Source organism: Nothoprocta perdicaria, unplaced genomic scaffold (assembly GCF_003342845.1).
Source record: "Nothoprocta perdicaria isolate Ctin4 unplaced genomic scaffold, notPer1 scaffold_0, whole genome shotgun sequence".
NCBI classification, from domain to species: domain Eukaryota; kingdom Metazoa; phylum Chordata; class Aves; order Tinamiformes; family Tinamidae; genus Nothoprocta; species Nothoprocta perdicaria.
In genome coordinates, this window is record NW_020454092.1 from 11,738,470 (window position 1) to 11,760,923 (window position 22,454).

The following is a 22,454-nucleotide window of genomic DNA, read 5'->3' on the forward strand; positions in this document are numbered from 1 at the left end:
ATATCTACTTACACATCTGTAACTTTTTCAGAAGATAGATGATGACAGCTCAAATGATGTCAAGTGTCATTAACAGCTATGTAAACWATAAAGCTGAAGGCTTTTTTGGTATAAATAATTTTGCTTTTCTTATGTTAAAGATGTCTGCAAACACTTATTTTTCATATATGCTTGCAAAAGAAACCAAACAGCCTACCTTTTCCTTTCCACTATTGGTATGGTGAGGCATTCCCTAAGTAAAATCTAAGCCATCTAATGGCTTAGATGAGAAGATGTGCAGGTTTTTGCAGCCTCGTTTTTACAGGTCTGCCCTTCTACTGACATTCRTTCAGTGCCTGTTATAGCCTTACTTATTCTCCCCAGTCTCTTGCATTACTTATCTCTATTTCCGTGCAGTTTAGTAATGCATCCTTAAATTCATCCCTGTAATTTGYTTCTTTTATTAATACCTACATTCCTGGAGTTTGGTTTCTGTCTTTTTACCTGTGTAAGTAAGGCCAAAGGAGGAAGGATATAAAATGCAAAATGCTACTTTTAAAATGAAAGCTTTTTTCCTTTTTTTTTTCAAGTTTCCATGGGATCACAGGCAAATACACAATCTAAACACACTTAAGCAATAAAGGAAAAATTAATAGCCACCCTTGTTTCTGCTGCTCATTCTTTCCACTGGTATCTACTCTATATCCTACGTGGCTGAAGAAGCTAAGAAAGCCAGTACATAGTTGGCATATTCTGTTTACCCTTACAGAAATCTRTATTTTAATTTACTTCATTATTTCCAGAAGTGTTTTAGTTTTTTAGCTGCTTTATGGAGATAATAATAGTGTGCAGCCACTGTTCTAAACTATACAATTTAATTTTAGAATCCATTTAATCTAAACAATAGTTATGAAGAGATCATGCAGCGAGAGGAAAATGGTTAACTAAATAGTAACTCCTATTACATGAATCTTTAGATAGTTTTCCTAAATATAACCTTTAAAGAGGCTTGTGTTACACAAACTTTTCTACTGTTTTCAGGTGCATAGGCATGTAATGACTTTAAAGGAACCATTTGAAAGAATAAGTAAGAATAAACCCATTATAAAATTAATTACAATTAAGAATTGTACTTAGAATTGCAAGATTAATTAGCTCTTATTCAGAACTTTTTATCAGTAGATCTCCATGTTCTAAAAAAAAAAAAAAAAAAGTTGTAGGAATAAGGTACATGTTTTACAGAAATGTGATTTTACTTATTCCTCTTTCATGGAATTCCACCCTTTTCTTTYGAAGCATATTCCACTGCTTAATAAGTCTTTCTCTAATTAGAAACTGTCTTACTATTTAGTCAAACGTTCCTTGCTGAAATTTCAACTCATTATTTCTCATCTTGTCACTTTTGGCTAATGAGAAATATTTTCCTCATTATAAATTATGAATCTACACACTGCTAGCAAGAAAGCTACAACACTTACACGGCTTAGAAAACACTAGTCACATCTTTAATTGCAGAACTACACAAATTATGGCAAGAGTTAATTAGTGAATTCTCCACAACTCAGTTGTGCTTTCCATGCAGAAATCTTTGAGCTCCTTAAAAATGTTAGCACATTTAATGTAAATAAAGTGACATGCCATGGCTTATTCTCAGCCTCCCAGTGAGGGAAGATGAGTGCCACGGGGGAAGCAAGTAGCTCAGTACAGTAAGTCTGTGGCAGAGCTGTGGAGGGGATCCAAGTCTGCTGATCTGAGTCTGCTGACAGTCGACTTCTGTTATCACAAGACCACGCTTCCTACGTGAGTAGCATTACGGCTTACTAAATGGAGAACTTTGAAGAAATAGCAAGCATATTTTATTTATTCAAAATATAAATACAAGATAAAACATCGAGCATATCCTGCTGGATTAAATAGGTGTTGCAGGTCAAGCAGGTGAATCCTTTCTATCCATTTTTTTCTGTGGATAAAAGGTCAGAAGGAAAGGTGAAGTAGCGGGGTGCCCTAACCTCAGGCTAAAAGAGTTCTTTCCCATGCTCCCATAAAATTTCTCTAATTCTCATGGTGGATCTGCTGATTATTCCTTCTATCTTTTCCCATATTGATCTAACTGTGAGATTGAAATGTGACCCTATATGAAGTAGGAAATGTTTCTTATTTAATTAGGAAATTGTAATTAAAAGACATTTGAATGGGAATGTTCAAGCATATGTGAATCATAGTATTCATCCTTCCCTCCTTCCATGACACTGTATTGCCTGAGTTTCTGCTGCTACCTCCTTGTCTTTATAAGATGTTAATGGTATTATTATAAGGTGAAATGGACTGTGGGATGGGGACTCAAGTGTCACTTAACCAATTTTCTATTGTAGGAAGAGAATCTGACCTTATAATAACTCAAAACAATCACTTATTTTCTGTCAGTCCTTCCACTCTCACATCCCCCACTATTCTTTCATCAAATACAACATCAACACAGAAATCACAACCCCAAGAAATAAGCTTAAGTCCCACAGCTACGCAATATACTGGAGAAGAAATGGAGGCAAGGAAATGACCGTTAAGCCTAAATGTCTCTGTTTCATTTATAGCATAGACAATTTTCTCTTTTGTTAATTACAATGTGATATAGCTGGCAGTCATTGGCCATTTTCTGTAATAGCTGCTTTGTCMGTTTCCTTCAATTTCCTCAATTCAGTCTTCTAAATTTTGCCCAGAATAATACCTTGTAAAAACACACTAATGAAATGTCTCATTAGCTGCTTTCCTTTGTTACTTCTGTCTTGGCAATTCCACTTAGAACTCAAAGTACAGTAGCAATTGTGAAGTACTTTGAAATGTTTTACCTGAAGGGCAATCTAGAAATTCAGCACTGAAATTGCAACCTTTCCTTTTGACCATAACTGTTACATTAGCAGTGTTTGATCAGAAAATGACAGAAGCTGTTTATTTTTCCACTGAATTTAAGCGTTTTTACATTAGTTTAACATTATACATGTGAAAAAAAAATCCAAATAAAATGAGGGGATCTTAGTGATTAAATCTTATAACTGTACTTTGTAATAACCGAAACACAGCAAGTGTCTTAGAAAGAAAAAAAGAGAATTATTTCTTGTTTGGAAAAACTTACAAAGCATAGGTAATTTTAGCCATCATTTTATGCCAGTCTTTTCAGTGTGCTGTAATAATCTTGGGATCAAATGCATTGTGGAGATATGCAATGATTAAAGTGTGCTTTTCTTAATGTAAATTAAGTTGAAGAAATAGATACCGAAAGATAATGGTTCTTGCCCTTTCCCAAATATTAATACTTGAAAAATATTACTTATTAGATTTGGTACTATTTTCTCCTTCATCTTTCAGACCATTTTCAGTGATGAAACTAGAGTCTTGGATTTTTGGTTATATTATCACACTGTTTTTTTACAGAATATTCTCTTTTTATACTCTATAGCGTAAGGCAAAAGAATAACCTTTTATCAACCTGTAATTATGTACTTGCAAAGATTTAAAGAGGAATGCTCAGTTAGAAATATCACCTAGTACTCCTTGGAATCTGGTTGTTAATTTGATGAAGCTTAACTGCTGTTGAGATATATCAGTTATTTTAAGAATTAAAAAAAAATCTCTTACTTGGTCCTCAAAGGAGATTGCCTGAGCAACATCTCTGGGAAATCCATCAATCACTATACCCTCTTCATCAGGGATCTGCATTAATCTCTGCTTTATCTCAGTTATGGTTGTTTCCTTTCACAGAGAGAAAAAAAGCATTTATTCAGTTTTGTAAATGAGGTTTTCTTTATGATGCACATTAATAAAGCTTTTAAAAATCATTAGAAAGCAAAGATTAAATGGAGAGAGGCTTAATTTTATTGTACCTGAGGAGCCAGTTCTCCAGTAGTAATTATTTTAGCAATTAAGCTCCATTTTCTATTGCTGCTTGTGCTGTGGATCTTCTTCCTCAACAGTTCACCAACTGATATGTAGTTGAATCCGTAACGTTCTGCTATTTTCAAACTTTGTGTTCCTTTGCCACTTCCTGGACCACCTGTTGTTAGTTATAAGCAAAATATCACATTGAACTTCTATCTAAAGTACCCCATCCTACACAAAATCACTGTTATCAGACCAATTCCCCCAACCATTAATAGGGCAAAGCTTGCAATTTTCCATGCCATTAGAAATGGTTCTCATCCAGGCCCCAGGGCAGAACATAAATGTAACAGTCTAAAAACACCAATTTACCTGAGAAGTAAAAATGTACATGTTCTTTTGGGCACAAAACCATTCTAAAGATGTTCCTTTAAGGAAGTTTTAATTTCTGGTAGAGAAATAAACTGCACCTTTCTTGAATACTATGCATCCAAAAGCAGAGCCATATTGTCTGCAAACCTTGATAGAAAGAATTATACGTGGCTAGGAAAATCTATTCAGGAATAATACGCTATAAAATCTGCCCCTAAGCGTGTGCCATGAGTTTCTCAGTTCTTGTTTTGTTTTGCCTTTTTTCATTTTTAATACGCATAGAATTTATTTAATAATCAGCTGATATGTTTCCATAGTGATTTGTTACAAGGACTTTCTGTTGAACCATGCATACTTCTGGTACTGATGTTTGAAGCATTGGGGATACAATTTGTTAGGTTCAGCTTGCTGAACAGAACGAAGAATAGAGAGAGACCCTACAAAACAGCACAGGYAGAGTATACATCAACATCACAGAAAACAACTACATTAGCTAGCAGGAAATGATGAAGTGAAGGTCAGCTGAACAGGAGAAGCAAGAATACATGTAAACAGAACACCAAAAGGTCTCAACTAAAAGGACCTGCTATGACAGGAAGGACAATTAATGTAGAAAGTGGAATCTGTTATGTAAAAATAGAGGTTTGTTTTGATAAAAGTATTTATATAGAGGAAAGCATATGTTATTGAACAGTGTAACAAAGCAAAATTAAAACATGTTTTAACGTGAATTTTCAGCACTTAACAGCTATATTTAAAAGTGTTCTGCCTGCACTGCATTTTATTTCTTTTATGGAATTAAGAACTACTAAAAATACAATGATATGCATTTTCTATGAACTTTAAAAAACGCAGCACTGCCATGAAAGTAAATATGAATAAAATGAGTTGTTTGCTAGCAATCATGAAACAGATATAAATATTATTCCCACAAATAGCTCTTAATTATTTATCTAATTAACAGAGATTTGACTGCATGATAGGCTCTATAGTGTTATTTCATATATGGTTATGACATTTTCCTTGTAGCTGTCTTCATATCTGTACCCCAATTAGATGTCAGAGTTTTCAGTGTCAGCAATAATTACCAGGAACTCTTCTGTACCCCCAGTCTTAGTGGTGGTAACTCTGTCTGGCTTTTGCAACTCAAATTTGGACCCATTGGATGAGAATGTGCATGAAAAAATCTCATTTACTATTTAAGACTCTACTTTTTTTCAAATAAATCCCTGAATGTGCATTTTTAACAAGTCCCTGCAGCCTTCTCTCCTTATGCCCTTAGGTAAAGAATGCTTTATCATTATTCAGTTAGTTTAAATAATGCTTTAATTAAGCTAGATTAGGAGAATGCAAATGTGAGCATATTTTCACAGCATCCAAATAGACAATACAGTCACTAATGTTCATGGAACAGACAAGCAGAGGAAAAAAAAGCTATGCCTTGTGAATAAGTAGGATTACAACTAGTTTCCAGAATGACTGCTGATTCTGTGGAAAGATTTCTGTAAATAGCTCTCTAAATATTTACAGTGACATATTGAAATCTTCTGAGCATAACAAATAATGTGTTATATATTATATGCATGTGTATATATATGGATAACAGTTATTAGTATGAGTTTAAATTGATTTGTTTAGTGGCAATAACCCTAGCTAATGGACAAAAGGGGAGGTAGGTTGTGATTGTGCTTTGAGGTAGAGGTTTGTAAAATGTATTGAAGGCAGTACTTTGTTTAATTCTTGTAGAAAATAGAAAAACACTTCCAAGACAGGAAACTCAGTTTATATTTATACATTAGTAAATCTATCTTGTGGGGCTGGAGACATCAGGTAATTCATTTTTAAATATTTTATTCAGGCTGTATCAATAGTAAAAATATGGTTGTCAAAATATGTCAGGAAGCATATTTTCAATCTAGTCTCCCAGTGTTACAATCCCTTAGAAACTTAGTTTTCCACTGATTCAGAGGTGTGCCAGCCTTGCTGGTTTCATGCGACTTTTCTATAATCCAGTCGCATAGTCATTTTGCAGCTTTGAGGCCTTATATTTCACCAGTAGATTTTTCTGCAAACACTGAGGAATAACAAACAACACACCCACCTTTTTGAGTGAGTTATCCTTCACGTCGAAGTTACCTTGTTCATTAAAGGATGATAAATTTTATAAAGTGAAGAAGATGTAAAAACCTTCATGGAAGCATTTAAAAGATCTTGGGGTAATGCATTATTAATGAGAAGTTCATCTAATATGTGAAGCAGAAGACAGCTCTTTAATTTCATCCATTTCAGTCTCCCAAATGAGTATGACTAGTACATACAAATGAGTATGACTAGTACAATTAGTTAGGCAGTATGGTTAGTTATGGTTAGTTAGATAGATATAAGTAGCTTGTTTAATTGAGGCTTTAGACGTTATTTTATGAAAACTGTAAAGTATGCAACATTTATTTTTCATGTTAAATTTCAGTCTTTTCAATTTAGCAGGGCACTTTTTTTCACGTGTTCTCTTTTATTCTGTATATTAATTGTTCTTTTTCTAGAGTATGTCCTCGTGTGCTTTGTCAAGGGGAAGTTGAATTTGGCAGAAATTTTCTTGGTACTATAAAAAATTAGACAATAGATCCTAAGCTTCGTATTTTTGGGGTTTCTCCTATAWCACACTATGCTAGACAGATACAGAGAAGCTCAGTTAGAAAATAAACCTGACAGCATCTGTGAAAAGCATGTGGTGTATAAAAAATATCTAGAATATCTACATCTAGATTTTCTAATATCTAGAATAAGTGGCTATCCAGTATCAAATTTCTGAGAACCACTGGATGCAGAGCCTATAGGAGAAGCTGAGTTCACATTGTATCACATAGGAGAAATATCTACTACTGTTTTTTCTTCTAGACAGTATTTTCTCTTCAGAAAAATGAGTCTTTATAGGCTAAAAATGTGATTGTCCTTCACTTGGTGCCTGTGTTGTAACTATTTACATAGTACAAAGAATCAGAGAATTAGGCTTGCATGTAGAATCTGGAAAGGCAGCTATTCCACATAGTAAGGAAATTAACTAAAAAACTATAATTTAAAAATAAAAAATAATGTTCATTTGGATTTAAACTGTACATGAGTGGTGTTTTTGTGTGAGGCTGGGAAATGTGAGTTTCCCTGAAAGGACTCTGAAGAACATGCAATGGGGAATTTAGGGAAATTTGGGAAAAGGATCAATTAAATAGTGACTACCTGACTCTTCATTCTCCCTGAAGACGGAAGACTCACAGGACTCACTTGCCAAACAGATTTTGCAATTTATTTATCCCTAGATGCAAGGAACATATACTCTAGCTGGACACATTGATCAGTTTTCAGGATTCTAAGTACAAAAGGTAGCAGTTCACTATTATCTTTTGTTTTTAATGAACAGTTTCGATACATCAGTGTTTTAGTTGGATCCAGAAGGTACTTTCARAGAACACTTCAGTTCACATGGTCAAGCAGTCTTGAAATACATGAGCTGAGTTTTTTCAGATTAAATTAAAATGGGACATGTGCCTCAAATGCAAACCATGAGCACTCCAGCTGCTAATGGCCGTTAGGCCTTCGGAACAAGATTACAGGTGCTGACAACTTCCCTAAAATGCTTACAGTCAGGATGCTATTTCCTCAGCATGAACAAATAAACTTTGTAATACACTTCACTTTGGAGTGTATATATTTTTCCTCCAAACCTAGATTTGCTTTTAAATACATGTAGAAATTCACTATATTTGTAGGAGAAATAAAAGGTATCTACATTCATACCTATAACAAGGATGATTTTTGGTCGAGGTCTTGCAGGATCAAACACGTCATATTCCTCAATCAGCTCAGCAGTTTCAGAAAGGTCAGTGTCACTTTCTATAGAAAACTGGTGGATTGGTGGGAGTCGGTCATACCGTCGGTATGGAAAGTTAGAATTATCAGGAATCACTGCAAAACAGTAAAATAAATTGGGAATGCTGAAAATATCTAGAAAAAATAAAATCTATTATGCATAGATGGATAGATTCAAAGAAACAAAAAGCATTAACTAAGTTCAGCATTTTTACAATTAAAAAGTAATAAAATAACTAAATTTAAAATGTGTTTGCTTTTACTGTACTAAATATTCCCTTTCTCTATTTAGCTYATTTGTTAAATTAGAACAATTAAGACTCAGTATTCTTTGGATATTATTTAAATTTACAAGTATTTCAGTTTTCATAGGAAAAGGGGTTGGCAGTGGTTAGTGAAAAGCCTTGTATAGTTCAGATAGTCTGTTTTATTAAATGTAACTCCTCTGGTGCTACATGTGGTATATTGAGATAGAGTAGTACTCTTGCTAATTAGTTTAATGAAATGCTGGATGGCCAGGAAGAATAACTATGGCAACTGAAATACGAGCTAATTATTCATTGTTAACATTATAAAAAAATAATTACAGGTATTGCTATGACATATGCTTAGATTTTATTAATTCTTTTCTAAGAATTTTGCATGTATACTATATTTAATAAATTTGTACACAACTCCAATCTAAGCTAGAAAAAAGAGACTGCTTTTAATATCACATCACCCATGAAGACCAAATAAGAATAAGAGTGAAATACATTGTCAGCTTTACACTTATCACTGTAAATGTTTTAGGTCAGATAAGAGAAATCACTCTTTGTCATGATAAACATTTACAGAGTAAACATCCATCATTAGGCTGCAAAATGACCACAATTTYCTCCCCTGCATAGCATCCATTATAGGAGGAGAAAATGAAATGACAAAATCTAAGTGAACAGAATCCTTGTAATTTGTTTTACAATGGTGGAAAGAATGAGCTTCYCATGCTTGGCATTGTGCATTTTTGTTTGGATGCTTGGATGCTTCTTGCTTATGGAATACCACAATGAAGCAACATCTGCTATAGAAATATGTAGAAATTAAATCAGTTAAAGCCTGCCCATATTACAGGAAACACATTCACTTTTACACTTAGTACATTACCATTCCTGAAAAAAGATCTCCTGGATTGTCCTCCATTGAGTGGAGGGAGGGTCCTCTTTTCTGGACTGACAAAAGTGTCCCATTTCACTTTTTCTGACCCTCCAAGCTCTTTCACTTTCTGCAAACAGCTTTCCAAATATTCTATTGGATCATCGGGTTTGTAACACATCAATCCATTCAACAGACTCTACAACATCAGATCAGAAACACAAACCATAAAGTTAAGTAGCAGGAAAACACAAATTCTTTTATTTGAATTTGATTTTACATGGAGAAATGATGTAGTCTATATTCAAAATCTCTAAATCAAGCCAATGTGTGAAATCTGCAAAAATACACACATCGTGATTTTGCATGAGCTAGAAAAGCCCCTAAAGTTTCACATTCTGTATGTCCTATTAGATCACTAAAATATGTTTTTTCCTGAAAGACCAGTATGGTCACAGGGATCTTATTTGGTCTCAAATATCTCTCTCTTATCTGGTCTCACCTGACCAGAAATTTGTAGCCACTAGAAATTCCCCCCTTATTATTATTATTTCTTTCCTTTAGTGCTAATTACACACTCATTGCACCAATGAGCGTCAGGGGGAGCCTGGAAGAAGCAATGCCAGGCCCTTCCTAGGTGCCTGGGAATTGATTTTTCCTGACAAAACGATACTCAGGTCATCAGCTCGCCGCTCCAAAGACAACTGCAGCCAACCTGCCCTTAGCTACTAGCATGTTCCAGGGTGACGGCTTTTCCTCCGTGCTCTTGGCCATTCCTGATTTTGGTGCAAACAAGCTGAGGGCCATAGCTGATACTTGTAATAAACAGAAATAGCTGTGATTCATGACTTCATATTTCCCTTCGGTTATTTGTTATTATCTGCTGTTAATTCCAGTATTTTCAATAGTGATACATACATAGGTATTGACAAGAGAGAATATAATTTATATGCATATAAATATGCCCTTACAGCAGCCAGAAACACATTTTATTCTAATATATGCACCAATTTTTTCAGTTGCTAGCACAAGCCTCACGCCTCTATTGAAAACCCAGTTGCCTGCATCTATTGTTAAATGATACATATTTCAAATGTATTAGTACAACACACACGGTCCCAGCCCTAGCACTTTAAAACACACATAACAAATATTTTTGCTTCACAAGAGCCCAGGAAAGAAAGATGTTTAGCTCTGCGAGTTTTACATCCCGGATGGGCGATGCTGTGGGAGGTGAAACGCACCTTGGATAGGAGAGGGGCAGTCAGCAGCCGTTGGCAGCGGGCAACTTATACGAAGCCGAGCAGAGCTTACCGAGCAGCTCGGGATTTCTTTTTTTCTTCTTCATTTTTTTTTTTTTTCTGTGTTTTCTCTCGCATTGGTCAAAACCGGGGGAACCAGCGCAGAGCAGCGCCCGTCCCGGCCCCGCGGGTTGGCGCCCGCCCTCACACGGCGGCGCCTCGCGCTGCCCCTGAGGGGCGCGGCCGTTGCCACAGGTGGGGCCGGGGCGGCGCGCGCGGCCGTTGGGGGCAGCGCGGCCGTTGGGGCAGGGCGGCCGTTGGTGCCCCTCGGCGCCCGGCGCGGGGGCAGCGGCGCGCGCTGCCTGCGGGCGCTCCGCGGGGCTGCGCGTCCTTGCGGCCACCTTCAGCGGCTCCCCCCGCCGCCTCCCGGGCAGCGCCCCGCGCGTCGCCTACCTCGAAGAGCTGCGGGATCTCCCTGCGCGCCAGATACTCCTTGGCCTCGCCGGCGCTCATGCCGCCGGCCGGGGACGAGCCCCGCGCACCGCCGGCAGGCGCGGCGATGCAGTGCGGACGGCTCGGCGAGCGTGCGAGCGAGCCGGGGCGGGGAGGAGGGCGGGATGGCGGGCGGGCCGGCGGGAGGGCTGCCCGCCTCCCGGGCCGGCGGAGCGGGAGCGGAGCGGAGCGGCGCGGAGCGCGCTCGGCGGCTGCGGGCTGGCGCTGCGCCCGCTCTGCGCGCCAAAGTTGGGGCGGCGTTTGCAGCCCCGCGCTCTCCTGCCTTGGCGAGGCGACTCCGGCGCTCGGGAAAAGAGGCGGCTCCGGGGCCTCGGGGAGGTGGAAGCCCCGGTCTGTGCTCACCTAGGAGCTGTGCGAGGTCCGAGCTCCAAGCAGGGCAGCTCTGCGGTCAGAGCGGGTGGCTCAGGGCTTTGGCTGGCCTGGTCCCGCAGACCTCCTAGAATGGAGGTCTGTGACCACCGTCCAGCACAGCTCACTCCTTTCCTTCCATCACTCAAAACCTTTCCTTCCATCACTCAAAGCTCTGTTGCCTCAAGTGGGCTGATGTCCACCGTTGCAAAGAGCCTGGTTCCATGTTCTTGATGACCCCCTTGCAGGCATTCAACTGCTGCTGTTATGTCCCCTTGAAGTCTTCTCTGGGCTAAATAAGTCCAGTTCCCCTGCCTGTCCTCACAGGCAGGTGCTCCAGCCACGTTGGTGACCATCCATGAAATTACTCTGGTTTAAAAACATCCTTCTTTTCTGGAGAAGCCCCAGATCGGATTTGGTTATTCTAGGTGTGCTCTAAATGGGCACCAATGAGGGAGTATATGCTGTGATGTTCTCTGACGTGCTGGAAATCAGAGTAGATGATTTCACAGATCTTCGTATTTTGCCTGATATAACAAACCTGATGTTCTAATCAGAGTTGGTTTTTTTTAATACCTTTCCAACAGAAACATCATCCATATAGTTTTACTGTTGCAAACCTTAAAAGAAGTTGGTTACATAAGTGCAAGCTGAACAGCTGCTTTCCACATCTCAGGATGCATTTCCCTTTCGTGCCTAGGTTTGTCTGTGGAGCAGCATCAGCTTCTTTGCCCCTTGTACGCAGTGATATTCTTTCTTTCTGCAGTTAAACTGCCTCCTTTCTCCTCTCCTCCAGCCTTCCAGGTAAATATTATCCTTTCTCTTGCAGAGGCTTCCAGTCCTTTTTCTTCCCTGATTTGATGAGCCCCAGGGAAGAACCAGGAGCTTCTTCAGACAGATGGGACAGGAAGGTTGTTCAGGTGCTCAGCCAGCCAGTTATGGGAGCTCCTGATGCTCCTCTGCTGATGGCCTATTTTCCATTTCATCTGAAATATCTCTGGGAAGAAATTTGGATGAAACAGTTTAAGATCCTTTCTAGCTCTATTGCCTATAAATCCAGTGGTGCTCAAGTAAAGCAAGCTGCAGTAGTATCAATAACTGGAATAGCTGTTATATCTAAGAAACACTTTAGTCTTCAGTTTTAATTCATCTGTTGTCCTCATGCTGTGATGAAATGCTGGCTGCAGCTTGAACCCTACTCTCTTGAATGAATAGAAGATGTCATACTAAGATGAGAGATCTACGAACATATAACAGTTTTTTTWAAAAAAAATTTTAACTTATGCTAGGAAAAATCTAGTTAAACCTGAGAGTCTAGGAAAAAATATATTTACAGGCTTGCAGTATATATATTTATATATATTTAGCATTTATAGGTAAATTACTATCCTATCCAATGTATTGAGTTGATGGAGGGAAATATTCTTTTTCTTAATAGAGAAAAATACTCTTTTTCACATGCTTTCTGATTTTTTTTGCATACTTTCTATCCTCTTCCCCAGGAATGTGAATTTTATTTTGTGTGTGAGGTCTTGTCGGAGGTTTATTTATTTTTACCATAACCTCCCAGCTATTTCATTCAGATTATGCTAAGAAAAAATAAAATTCTGACTGTTGTGCTATATAAGTATTATGATTATGCATATCTGAGTTATTGCCTGAAATAAAATATTTTGAGCCAATTTGAGTTTTTTACAGAATCCAGTTCTGTATTACAGAAGGTACAACCTCAAAAAAAAAAAAAAAAAAAAAAAAAAGTGCTGCTTAGGAAACATATCGGACTGTATGTATGTAATATATCTAGAAATAACATTTTTGGATCTAGTATTGTGGCACCTCTTCTGAAGAAGCTTGTTGCATCTTTGCCTGTGGCAAAGTCTGTGTATTGCAGGGATATGTACAGCAAGCAGGGTCACAGGCAGCTGCTTCTAGCAGGCTCTACAGACCCTCAGCAACAACAGACTAAAGGGGCTTCCAAAGCTCGGCTACTTCTCATCGCAGCTGCTTGGGTAGCTGGAAGGCTTGAAGGTCTGCGGCTTGTCGTTTAACATGATCTGATTGAGCGCACGGCTGGAAAAGAAATGGCCCTACTGCCGTAGAAAGTAACASTGACCCCAAAATGCTGGCGGAAATGGGAACATGGGTTTGAATCGGAGAGCGCAGCCCAGTCCTGGCTCTGCTGCAAGGAGGCTGGCAGTAGGTTCACCTCAGTGATGCTACCAGCACTGCTGCCTACCTGTCTTGGAGCAGAAAGCACAACGTTTTGCGTCTACATGATAATTTAGCAGTTCCGGGAATTCATCCTGAACCTACTTATGGGCACCATACCCTAGGGCTGGCTTCAGTCTCATTCTCATTGGTTCTTCCACTAAAAGCTGTGAAGCTGAACTAAAAAGATATTAGTATGCAGGTGGCAGTAATCTGCCATTCTGGGCTTTTTTTCCACAGTTAAACCAGTTGTGTGCTATCCTTAGCCTTCAGTCTAATCTTCATTTAGTTTTGTGTTTTCAAAAATCACAGCACTGTACCAGAGCCCTCTATATTTTTGTGTTTAGTGCCCATTCAAGCCCTGGTGACTGTAATTTTTCACATAAGCTGCTGCTCTGCTAGATGTCTGTATTAAATCAGAACTAATGTTCCTGGGCTGGTCTGCTTACACACACTGGTGCAATATATGTGAACAGACTGAATTGTAGATTCTGTAAGTAAAATAATCATGTACAACCTTTTTAATACAATATGCTGAGTGATACCTTTCTGATTCAGAAACAGCATGCATTTTAATGTAAATGCACAAATTGCTGCAGCCCTACATTTTGCCCAGTCCTGTGGTGTGTTGTAAGTTAATGCAACATTGATAAGGTTTTTCCCTTTTAAAGGGAAAGTTCTTTTGGATCTTTCTTGCTATAGTGTTTTTTAACCTGCTCTTTTCCTCTCCTTTTCCTTTGCATTTTGCTATCTTTTTTTTTAATTTTTCCTTTTTTTACTGATATCTAAAGAGGTTACGTAACTGACCTAAATCACTAATTAAAAAGTAGCAAACATTCTGCCTGATAGAATTTCATCTCTGGATTTAATTTTCACTTAGTTCCAGCCCTGCCATTTTTATATAACTTTTGTGGACACCAAGAAATATAAATCCTCTAAATGAAGAAAGAAAGTTGTATTAGTTAAATATTTGAAAACATGTCTACACGGAAAAAATCAGATCAAAACACTGCTATCATCAGGTGACTCCTTAGCCTACCTTTTAATAAGCTAAATAGAGACAGTTTTTATTTTCCCATTGTGATGTAATCCTTCTTCTGAGCCTTCCCTGAATCCTTTCCAGTTTCTTGATGGCTGCTGCAGCTATGGCATCAGGCAGGACACCGCGTTCCCAAAACAATGTCGCAGGTGCTGGATCCTGGTGACTCAGCTGCCTGGACCGTTGTGGCAGTCCTGATTCTGTTGTGGATGCGCTGATGGATTGAGTTTCTGCAGTGGCCCTGGTGCTGCAGAGGCATTCAGCCTTAGCTGGTTATCTGGCAGGCGTGTTTTCCAGTCTGCTGTTTTCCAACAYAGATTCCTCCACTGCATGAGCTGACCTCTCTTCCTTATGCCTAGATGCGTAACTTCATGTTTTTGCTTTCAGTCAGTTTACCAAGAATGCTGGTTTCTTAGTACCAATGGAGGCGTCCCATATGTTAGCTACCACTTCCCCAATCTTTGTTATCTTCCAGTGTTACCAGTGCCTTTTTGGAGGGGTAATTGATAAAATTGTTATATCACAGGTGTCCAAAATCAAGTTTCCATGGGTTCCCATTCSAAGCTAGAAATTCATGTAAAAAATATTTCCCATTTATACTTCAATTTTGAGGGTGGTCAATTAGCCATTAAAAATATGTGCATAAATTTTATTCACTGAAATTTCTTAAACAAAATATCCTGCCACACTAAATAAATGCCTTCAAATCCCATTTTTATCAACTAAAACAAATATCAGCTTAGACTGACTAAAAGCTAGTGCTGATGAGCATTAATTAAGTTCCATATTAATCATATTCCTGGAGGCTCCTAGCAGTTTTTTACTGAGATTTGTGTTAGATGGATAGGCTGTAATTCTCTAGGTCACCATATACTCCTTAAAAATACTTGTGTATTTCTACAATGCAGGTATCTTAAGAATTATAAATAACCTCTTGCAGCTGCTTTAAAACTCTGATAGATACCCAGATAAGCAGATTTACTCGGCTGCTTTTAGTATTCATTGACTGCAGTTGTAATGTAAAGTGCTTTGTCATCATACTGTGATGTAATTGCATTACCTGATTGTTTCTCTGTATACAGAARAATATTTACTGAAGGCTTCCAATTGCTTTTGTTATATCCATGCAATCATATTCCAGTAGTGTTTTTAGGATCCTGCTTTTTTTTTTTTTCCCCCCTTCTATACAGAAATATAGCTCTTTTTAATCCTGCTGCTGTCTGACCTTTGACTTTTTATGTCTTTTTTTTTCTTTCTTTTCTCATCTTTCTACTGTTCTCACTTTAATGTCTCATTTATTGCTCCTAGTATTTTTACAGATCTTTTCCCTATTTTGTACATCCTTTTTTAAGCCAAACTGCATTTTAATTGGTGCTATATTTGAGAGTGTTTTGCCTGATTTTCTTGAGAAATTCTCATTCGTGTACAATTCTCCTTACCCCTCACCTAGCTCATAGTAATTAGATATGCTGTAAACGTCCTAATACACTATTACATAACTTAAATTCAAAGTTACCACCTCTGAAAGTCCTTGAGTCTCACAGAGATGGGAGGCAGGGAGATCCTGCAGAAGTTTTCACTGATCTCACTCATTTCCCTGTCACTGTTGATCCCTACTGGTGAGAAGACAGTGGACTAGATGGACCTTCCATCTGAACTGGTATGGATTCTTGATGCCTTTCTCTCTTAGTTGATAACACTTGAAAAGGAATCTTTCCYCCCATTATGTTCTTTTTGTTCAATAAGTGCTTTTTGGAAGGATTATTTTACTTGCACTGTGTTTCAGTAACTGACTAAAAACACTCAAAGTCTTTTGCTGATGAGTCAACAATGACTTTTCTTCCTAAAAACAATGTAACCATAGAGTTTAATGTTCTAACCACATGAACTCTTCCCAGAAAGATGCTGATAATAGAGTAATTTTATGATGCTTTTCTTTATTTTGTGATCTAAGGGAATCCATCTAAGGCACCGCACCACCACCACCAACAAAAACCAAGCAACAAAACAAACAATAAAACTCTACAAAGAAACTTAGCAAGAAGTAATTAATAAAAAAACAACTTGAACCAAATAATGATTAGCAAAGGACAAGGAATGGGAACAGAAAGAGTATTCAAGTACAGCTATTAGACTTCCTCTTGGAAACTTAAAGGAGTTTAAGATGATTTGAAAGTATGATCCTTGCTACTTATCATTCTCATTTTATCCGTGTGGTAAAATAAACCACTGCCTTAGGATATCACTTCCATAAGCTGTTATTTGATCATACAGTGTAAACCTTCCCTGCTTGAACATGGCTTTGATACAAAGTGCAGCTCTTGAAAAGATAAGTCTCTTGATTTTCTTCTTACATAGAAAGCTAAGTGAATTGAAAGTAACGTCAACTTCAAATACGAGTTACCTAGAAGAGTTGTATCATGTAATTTCAGGAATTGCTCACATCAGAAACCTGCAAATGTTTCTTACATTTGTATCTTTTCACAGGCACAACACTTTGTGATGTCAGGCCATGGAGACAGAGAGAGATGCAAGTCGGTCTGATACTTTTTTTTTTTTTCTTTTACCTGGCGCTAGATAGTTTTTTCCCAAGTATTATAAAGCCCATAGGATATTTGTCATTACAGAATTTCATTTCACTGTAGTAAGACGAAAATACTGTTACCAATTTGTCTGGTTGTCTGGTTGTACAGGTAAGCTAAAAAAATAAGAGATAAGAAAAAGATTTTGTTTTTCATGAAGATGTACAATAGCAAAATACATTTTTTATAACTGAGTTTGTGATTTACCATCAAACAAAATTGCCTGCTGCTCTTGCTGGAAAGTGTTCTCTGCAATGACTTTAATGTTCTGATAAGAAATAGACAGTCACCTATTGTCAAATGTGTAGATTTTTTTTTCAGTATTCAGACACAAAGAAGCAGTTTTCAAAATCCCTGTCAGCCATTGGTTTTTGTTGTTTCACTGTTAAAGTACCTATTTTCTTTAGAGCTAAAGCTCTATTTGCTTTTTATTTTTCATAATAAAGTGGGAAATGACCATTAAAACTCTTCTCTCTAAACCTGAGAAGGCTGCCACATAGGAATTTGTTGGCTCACACATTCTATTGTATGGGACTTTTTTTTGAGAAATTTAATTTTTTATTATTTTCCAATGAGCCTAATAATTTCATAAATAATAGAATATAGAATAAGGACAAATTGCACCTTAAAATGCAATGGGATGCATTGGGAGATAGCACAAGAGAAATCCGCAAATGTTTTAACAATAGAAAYGTTCTCATTGAAAATCAAAATTTATCCTGTCCTTCTGCTGATGCACAAGAATATTGCCTGAATTTAGTCACCAACCTCAGTGAAAGCTTCCTTGCCGGTGTAACAAATGAGAATTGGACCAAACACCTGTTTTCAATAGAAGACGACACCCTGCCAGATGGCTTATTAGCAAATATAACAGAACGGTTGATGAAACTGTCATATGATGGTTGAACTTGAACTCATATTCAACAAAGCATGGGTTGAAAACTTGGCTAAATAGGAGAAAAGAGATTAGGCTGATATTGCTTACTGATTATTGCATACTGATTTTTTTTTTTTAACTACTTGAAATTACTCATAATCATCAGCATTTTTTTAAACACCAAGACTTTTTTTCCTCTATTCTGCTATCCAATGTATGTGAGCAGCTGTTCAGTGCAGAATAGAGCCTTTGGCTGACTTTTACTAATATTTCTTAAGGGATGAAGATTTTTTTTTTTTTTTCTGGAAAGGAAATGTACCCTGGCTGGGWTTCCAAGTCTTGAAACAGCCATCAAGGAGTCAGGAGAAACTTTTTAAGTGTAACTATTTTCAGGAGAACTTCTTTCAAAGTTTTGCTCCTATGTGAATTCATTAGTTGTCTCAAGAGGCAGGTTACTACAAAATTACACAGCGATATAAAAGACAAGYTCTGTGGCTGCAGCTTTCATCTATATTCATAAATGTTCACCAAAAAGCATTGTTTTTGCTGTCATGTATACTTGAAAAAGCATTCAATTTGAACATTTTTTCTTGTATTTTCTGAATCTTAAGCGTTCCTAAAGTAAAGCCTGTCAGTACCTTCTATTTCCTTTGATTCAAATTACTTTACAATACCGGAACAATCACTAGTATGTTCCTTGTCCCAGTTTCAAAATATAAAAGCATGGCTATATGGAAGTTTGCAACCTTAAAAAATGTTTTTCATGCTTCTCAGACCACACTGGGACAGTGTAAAACTACATTGTTGTTGAATTATATATATGTTGTTGAATCCATATATTTGGATACTTTGTATCTGATTAATAACAAATTATTTTGTTGCAATAACACCAAGTAAATATTTGCATTTTTTTTCTTTTTCTATACTAGCTATAAGACTGTATGTTTTGCATTTCTGTGTAATACATGGTTCAGAACCAGGCACTTTGCTCAGTCTTTACCCTTTTTACTACTGCTGACTTGCGACCAAGTTGTTACTATTTGGATATGAATATATGAGTATTCAGAGGTCCCTTAAACTGTTGCTTTTTCTCTTTTGTTCAGCTAAATCACCTKTACATTAATTTTGGGCAGAAAATTTAAAATTGTCCCAATTGTAGCTGACATTTTCCTTTTTCTCTTTACAGTTCATCTCCAATTAATGATATTCTGCTGGGCTGCTTTAAGTTTTCATTCTCTCAGTCTCTTGATTAGTGAAATGTGGAGAAAAATGTCTCGTAGAGCCAGACTGTACAGCTTCCCTATTTGACTTCTTCTACAGAAATGGTGCTAGAGAAATTTCTGTAAGATATCACAGCATTCAGAATTAGTTTTATCCTCTTGAAACCAGGAGATTGTGAACTTCACTCAAAAAATTTTAAATCTAAAATTGTTGCAATCAACCAATAAAGTGTACATTTCAATATCTGATAAACACTAATATACATTAGATATATACATATATGTATTATTTTTTTTCTTCTCATGCATTCAACATGAACATGCACTTAGAACCCTTAGAAACAATATGCATCTGACATGCATAAATCCTGGCTCTATTATTAGAAGCTTGTTTTGAATGATCTTGGAGTTCTGAAAGAATGATTTTTAGTTTCATCTGCACTGAGTAATTCGTCATCTGAAGGTCACATTCTCTAATCCAGAAAGCTTTAGTCTGTTAAAAAATGAAGAGAGGACATCACAAAAGCAGATTTAAGTCACCTCTATAGTCTCTGGAATCCAAGGCAAAGACATATTCAAATAATCTCTGGACTGTTTTGCCTTGGGCTGTGCCATGTGAGTCTATGGGCCACCAAACCGTAGGGACTATCTGGCAATTTCATTGAATCTGGATTTATTCTTTTTCATTATGCTGGTGAGGTGAAAATCAGCTAAAATTACCACACAGAAGGTTGTACAAAACTGGGAGAGAGAGTAGGTTCTGATGCTTTAATTTATACCCTAATTTAATTTTAATTTTAATTTAGCTTTAATTTAATATTTTAATTTATGCTCATACAGTATTTATTGTTATTAATTGCTATATTTTTTCCAATAGCAAGAAAACTGTGGGTTTTTTTGTTTGTTTGTTTGTTTTTCCAGAGCTTATTTTAAAGTRAGAGATTATTTTATTTGAGGAAATACTTGGTAATTCTTGGAACGTTAAAATACATTTTTTAAAAGGTGATRTTCATTACAAGTATAGTTCTGCAAATGTGTCCATTAAGGCATTGACTAGTTGAAACTGCTTGACTACGTGATGTCTTTTTTTTTTCTATATAAAAGTCAGTCATCTTGAATGAACATGTATATTTTAAAGTCTGTCTTATAAGTGTAAAAGGTTTTTAACTGCAGTAAATGTAGCTTTTACATTGTCTTGTGACATATTCATCAGTGAAAGAATTGGTTCAGGCCAAGAGAGGTCAGTCACATAGAATCCACAAGCACACACTCAAAATGTGAATAATTCCTGCTATCATGACAGTGGAAAGAAAGGCCTGGGTTTTTTTTTACATTCATAATAAGGTTGCAGAATAGTATAGAAAAACTTTCATAAATTTCATAGCTGGATTCATTCTGCTCTCAGTAGTAGTTTTCTTCAGACTGGACAATACCTTAATTAATTTAGGCTGCAGTTTTTTCCTCTTTTTTAAAGGAAAAAATCTAGGGAATTGCCTAGTCCCCACATAACTTTTCTGCTGAATGTATTATCTGGTTTCATTTAATTTTTCTGTTAAGTAATAGCACATTTAATTTTTTAAATTAAATTTTGCCTTGCACCAGGTGCCAGCYCTTTACTGGTGTAAAGGCTGCTTACTGAGAAGGAAATTTCAGTGAGTTCGCATTTTTATAAATCATAGCAAAATCTGGCTCTAACACATTATGATTTAAATTTATGTGATCATTTCAGCATTTTCACTTGGGAACAGTTTCCAATAAAAATGCCTAAAGAAATAGGTACTTTTAATTCCCAGACATCAATAGGAACCCTGAGGTTAGCGTATGGTTCAGGCTGCTCCCTGCTTAGTTCAGTGTGGGCATTTCCCATGCCACCTGTGTCAGCTTTTAGTTTTCTGGTCTGCGTAGCTAAAGAGGCTGTACACAGGTTGAGTAGTCAGTGACATTATTAARGTTTGCTGGTCCTCTACTCCTTTGGTTTGCAGCCTACAGGCTACTCTAAATGCAAAATTTGGCTTTCGTCTAAAAATATTTTTGAGTATTTTGATCTTTTCTACATCTTGACTCCTGAGAAAACAAAAATAATCTTTAACATTTAGATTATTTTTATGTTACATCATTTCTCATGTTGGGAATATTTCTTTAAATCTCTTAATTTGCACTTTCTCAAGTGCAATCTTTCACTATTCAGTTCTAATAACATTGCAGTGCTCATCACAGTGATCTGTGTAACCCTTCCTGACAACTGAGTGGATCCATAGAGTTTAGCTGCTGTTCAAATATTTATGCAACATGATGATATTTAGTGAATGAGTAACCCTTTTTAATGGTAACTCAGTGCTCACTGTATATCTTATTTTTAATAAAAAGTTCATTACATTAAATCTTTCTTCCAGATACTGTAGACTTGCCCTCAGGCTTTCGTTTCTATGTTTGTTATCAGTAGTTTTCAGAATGTTGTGTTTGTTTTCTCATGTAGCATGGTTGGAATAAAAAAAAATCCCCTGCTTGCAAATGAAGAACATGAGTTGGAAGACAACAGCATATGTTTAGATTGCAGGCTATAGGGTAGGGTAAGAATACACAAGATATCTCTAAAAATGGTTTGACAGCAGGTTTTCTATCAGTAACATGACTTGATACTTGATTCAACTTAACCAGCAGAACTGAGATCGCTCAGTACATTCAGTACTGGGAGGTCTTTTCCTGGGATAGTCAAATACTTAGTATATTTTGGGCACATGACAGATTATCCCACAGATGTCAGACTAGTAATGGAATTAAAATTCTGTTTTCTTATTGATTTTAAAATGTGATACATTAAATAGAATTCAAGTGATGCTTGAAAGAAAAAGTAAACTATGATACCGAACTTAGCTTTATTAATGGCAGTTTAATTAAGATTCTTATCTTGTTTCTAATTAGAAAGTCAATGATTTTCCTACTTGAGAATAAACGCTTTAAAATATTAATGGAAAAATACAATGAAGTTGGTAATTTAAAAAAAGAGAGAGGTGTTCTTTTACTGCTGTGTTTTTTTCTTTTTTTTTCATTAACAAGAATGTTTCAACAAGTTTTCAGCATTGTTTTCTCTTGAGAAAATATTGATCCACTGAAAGCAAATGTGCTGTGCATTCATATTTGATGACAGACACTATACCTAACAAAATACATAAACAATTTGCCATTATTTTTTTCATATCATTGTTGGAA

General features: G+C 36.8%; 1 protein-coding gene across 1 annotated transcript in view; it reads right to left on the reverse strand.

The window, feature by feature from the left end:
• The window catches only part of AK5 (adenylate kinase 5), a 77,740-nt gene extending 66,719 nt beyond the window's left edge, over window positions 1-11,021 (reverse strand). Inside the window, exons 1-5 of the mRNA XM_026054653.1 lie at window positions 10,911-11,021; window positions 9,229-9,415; window positions 8,014-8,181; window positions 3,858-4,027; window positions 3,613-3,726 (exon numbers count right to left, since the gene is read on the reverse strand). Coding sequence (XP_025910438.1) covers window positions 3,613-3,726; window positions 3,858-4,027; window positions 8,014-8,181; window positions 9,229-9,415; window positions 10,911-10,970 — 699 coding nt within the window. The 5' untranslated portion in view covers window positions 10,971-11,021. The remainder of the gene's footprint in view (window positions 1-3,612; window positions 3,727-3,857; window positions 4,028-8,013; window positions 8,182-9,228; window positions 9,416-10,910) is intronic.
• Between the last annotated feature and the right edge of the window lie 11,433 nt (window positions 11,022-22,454).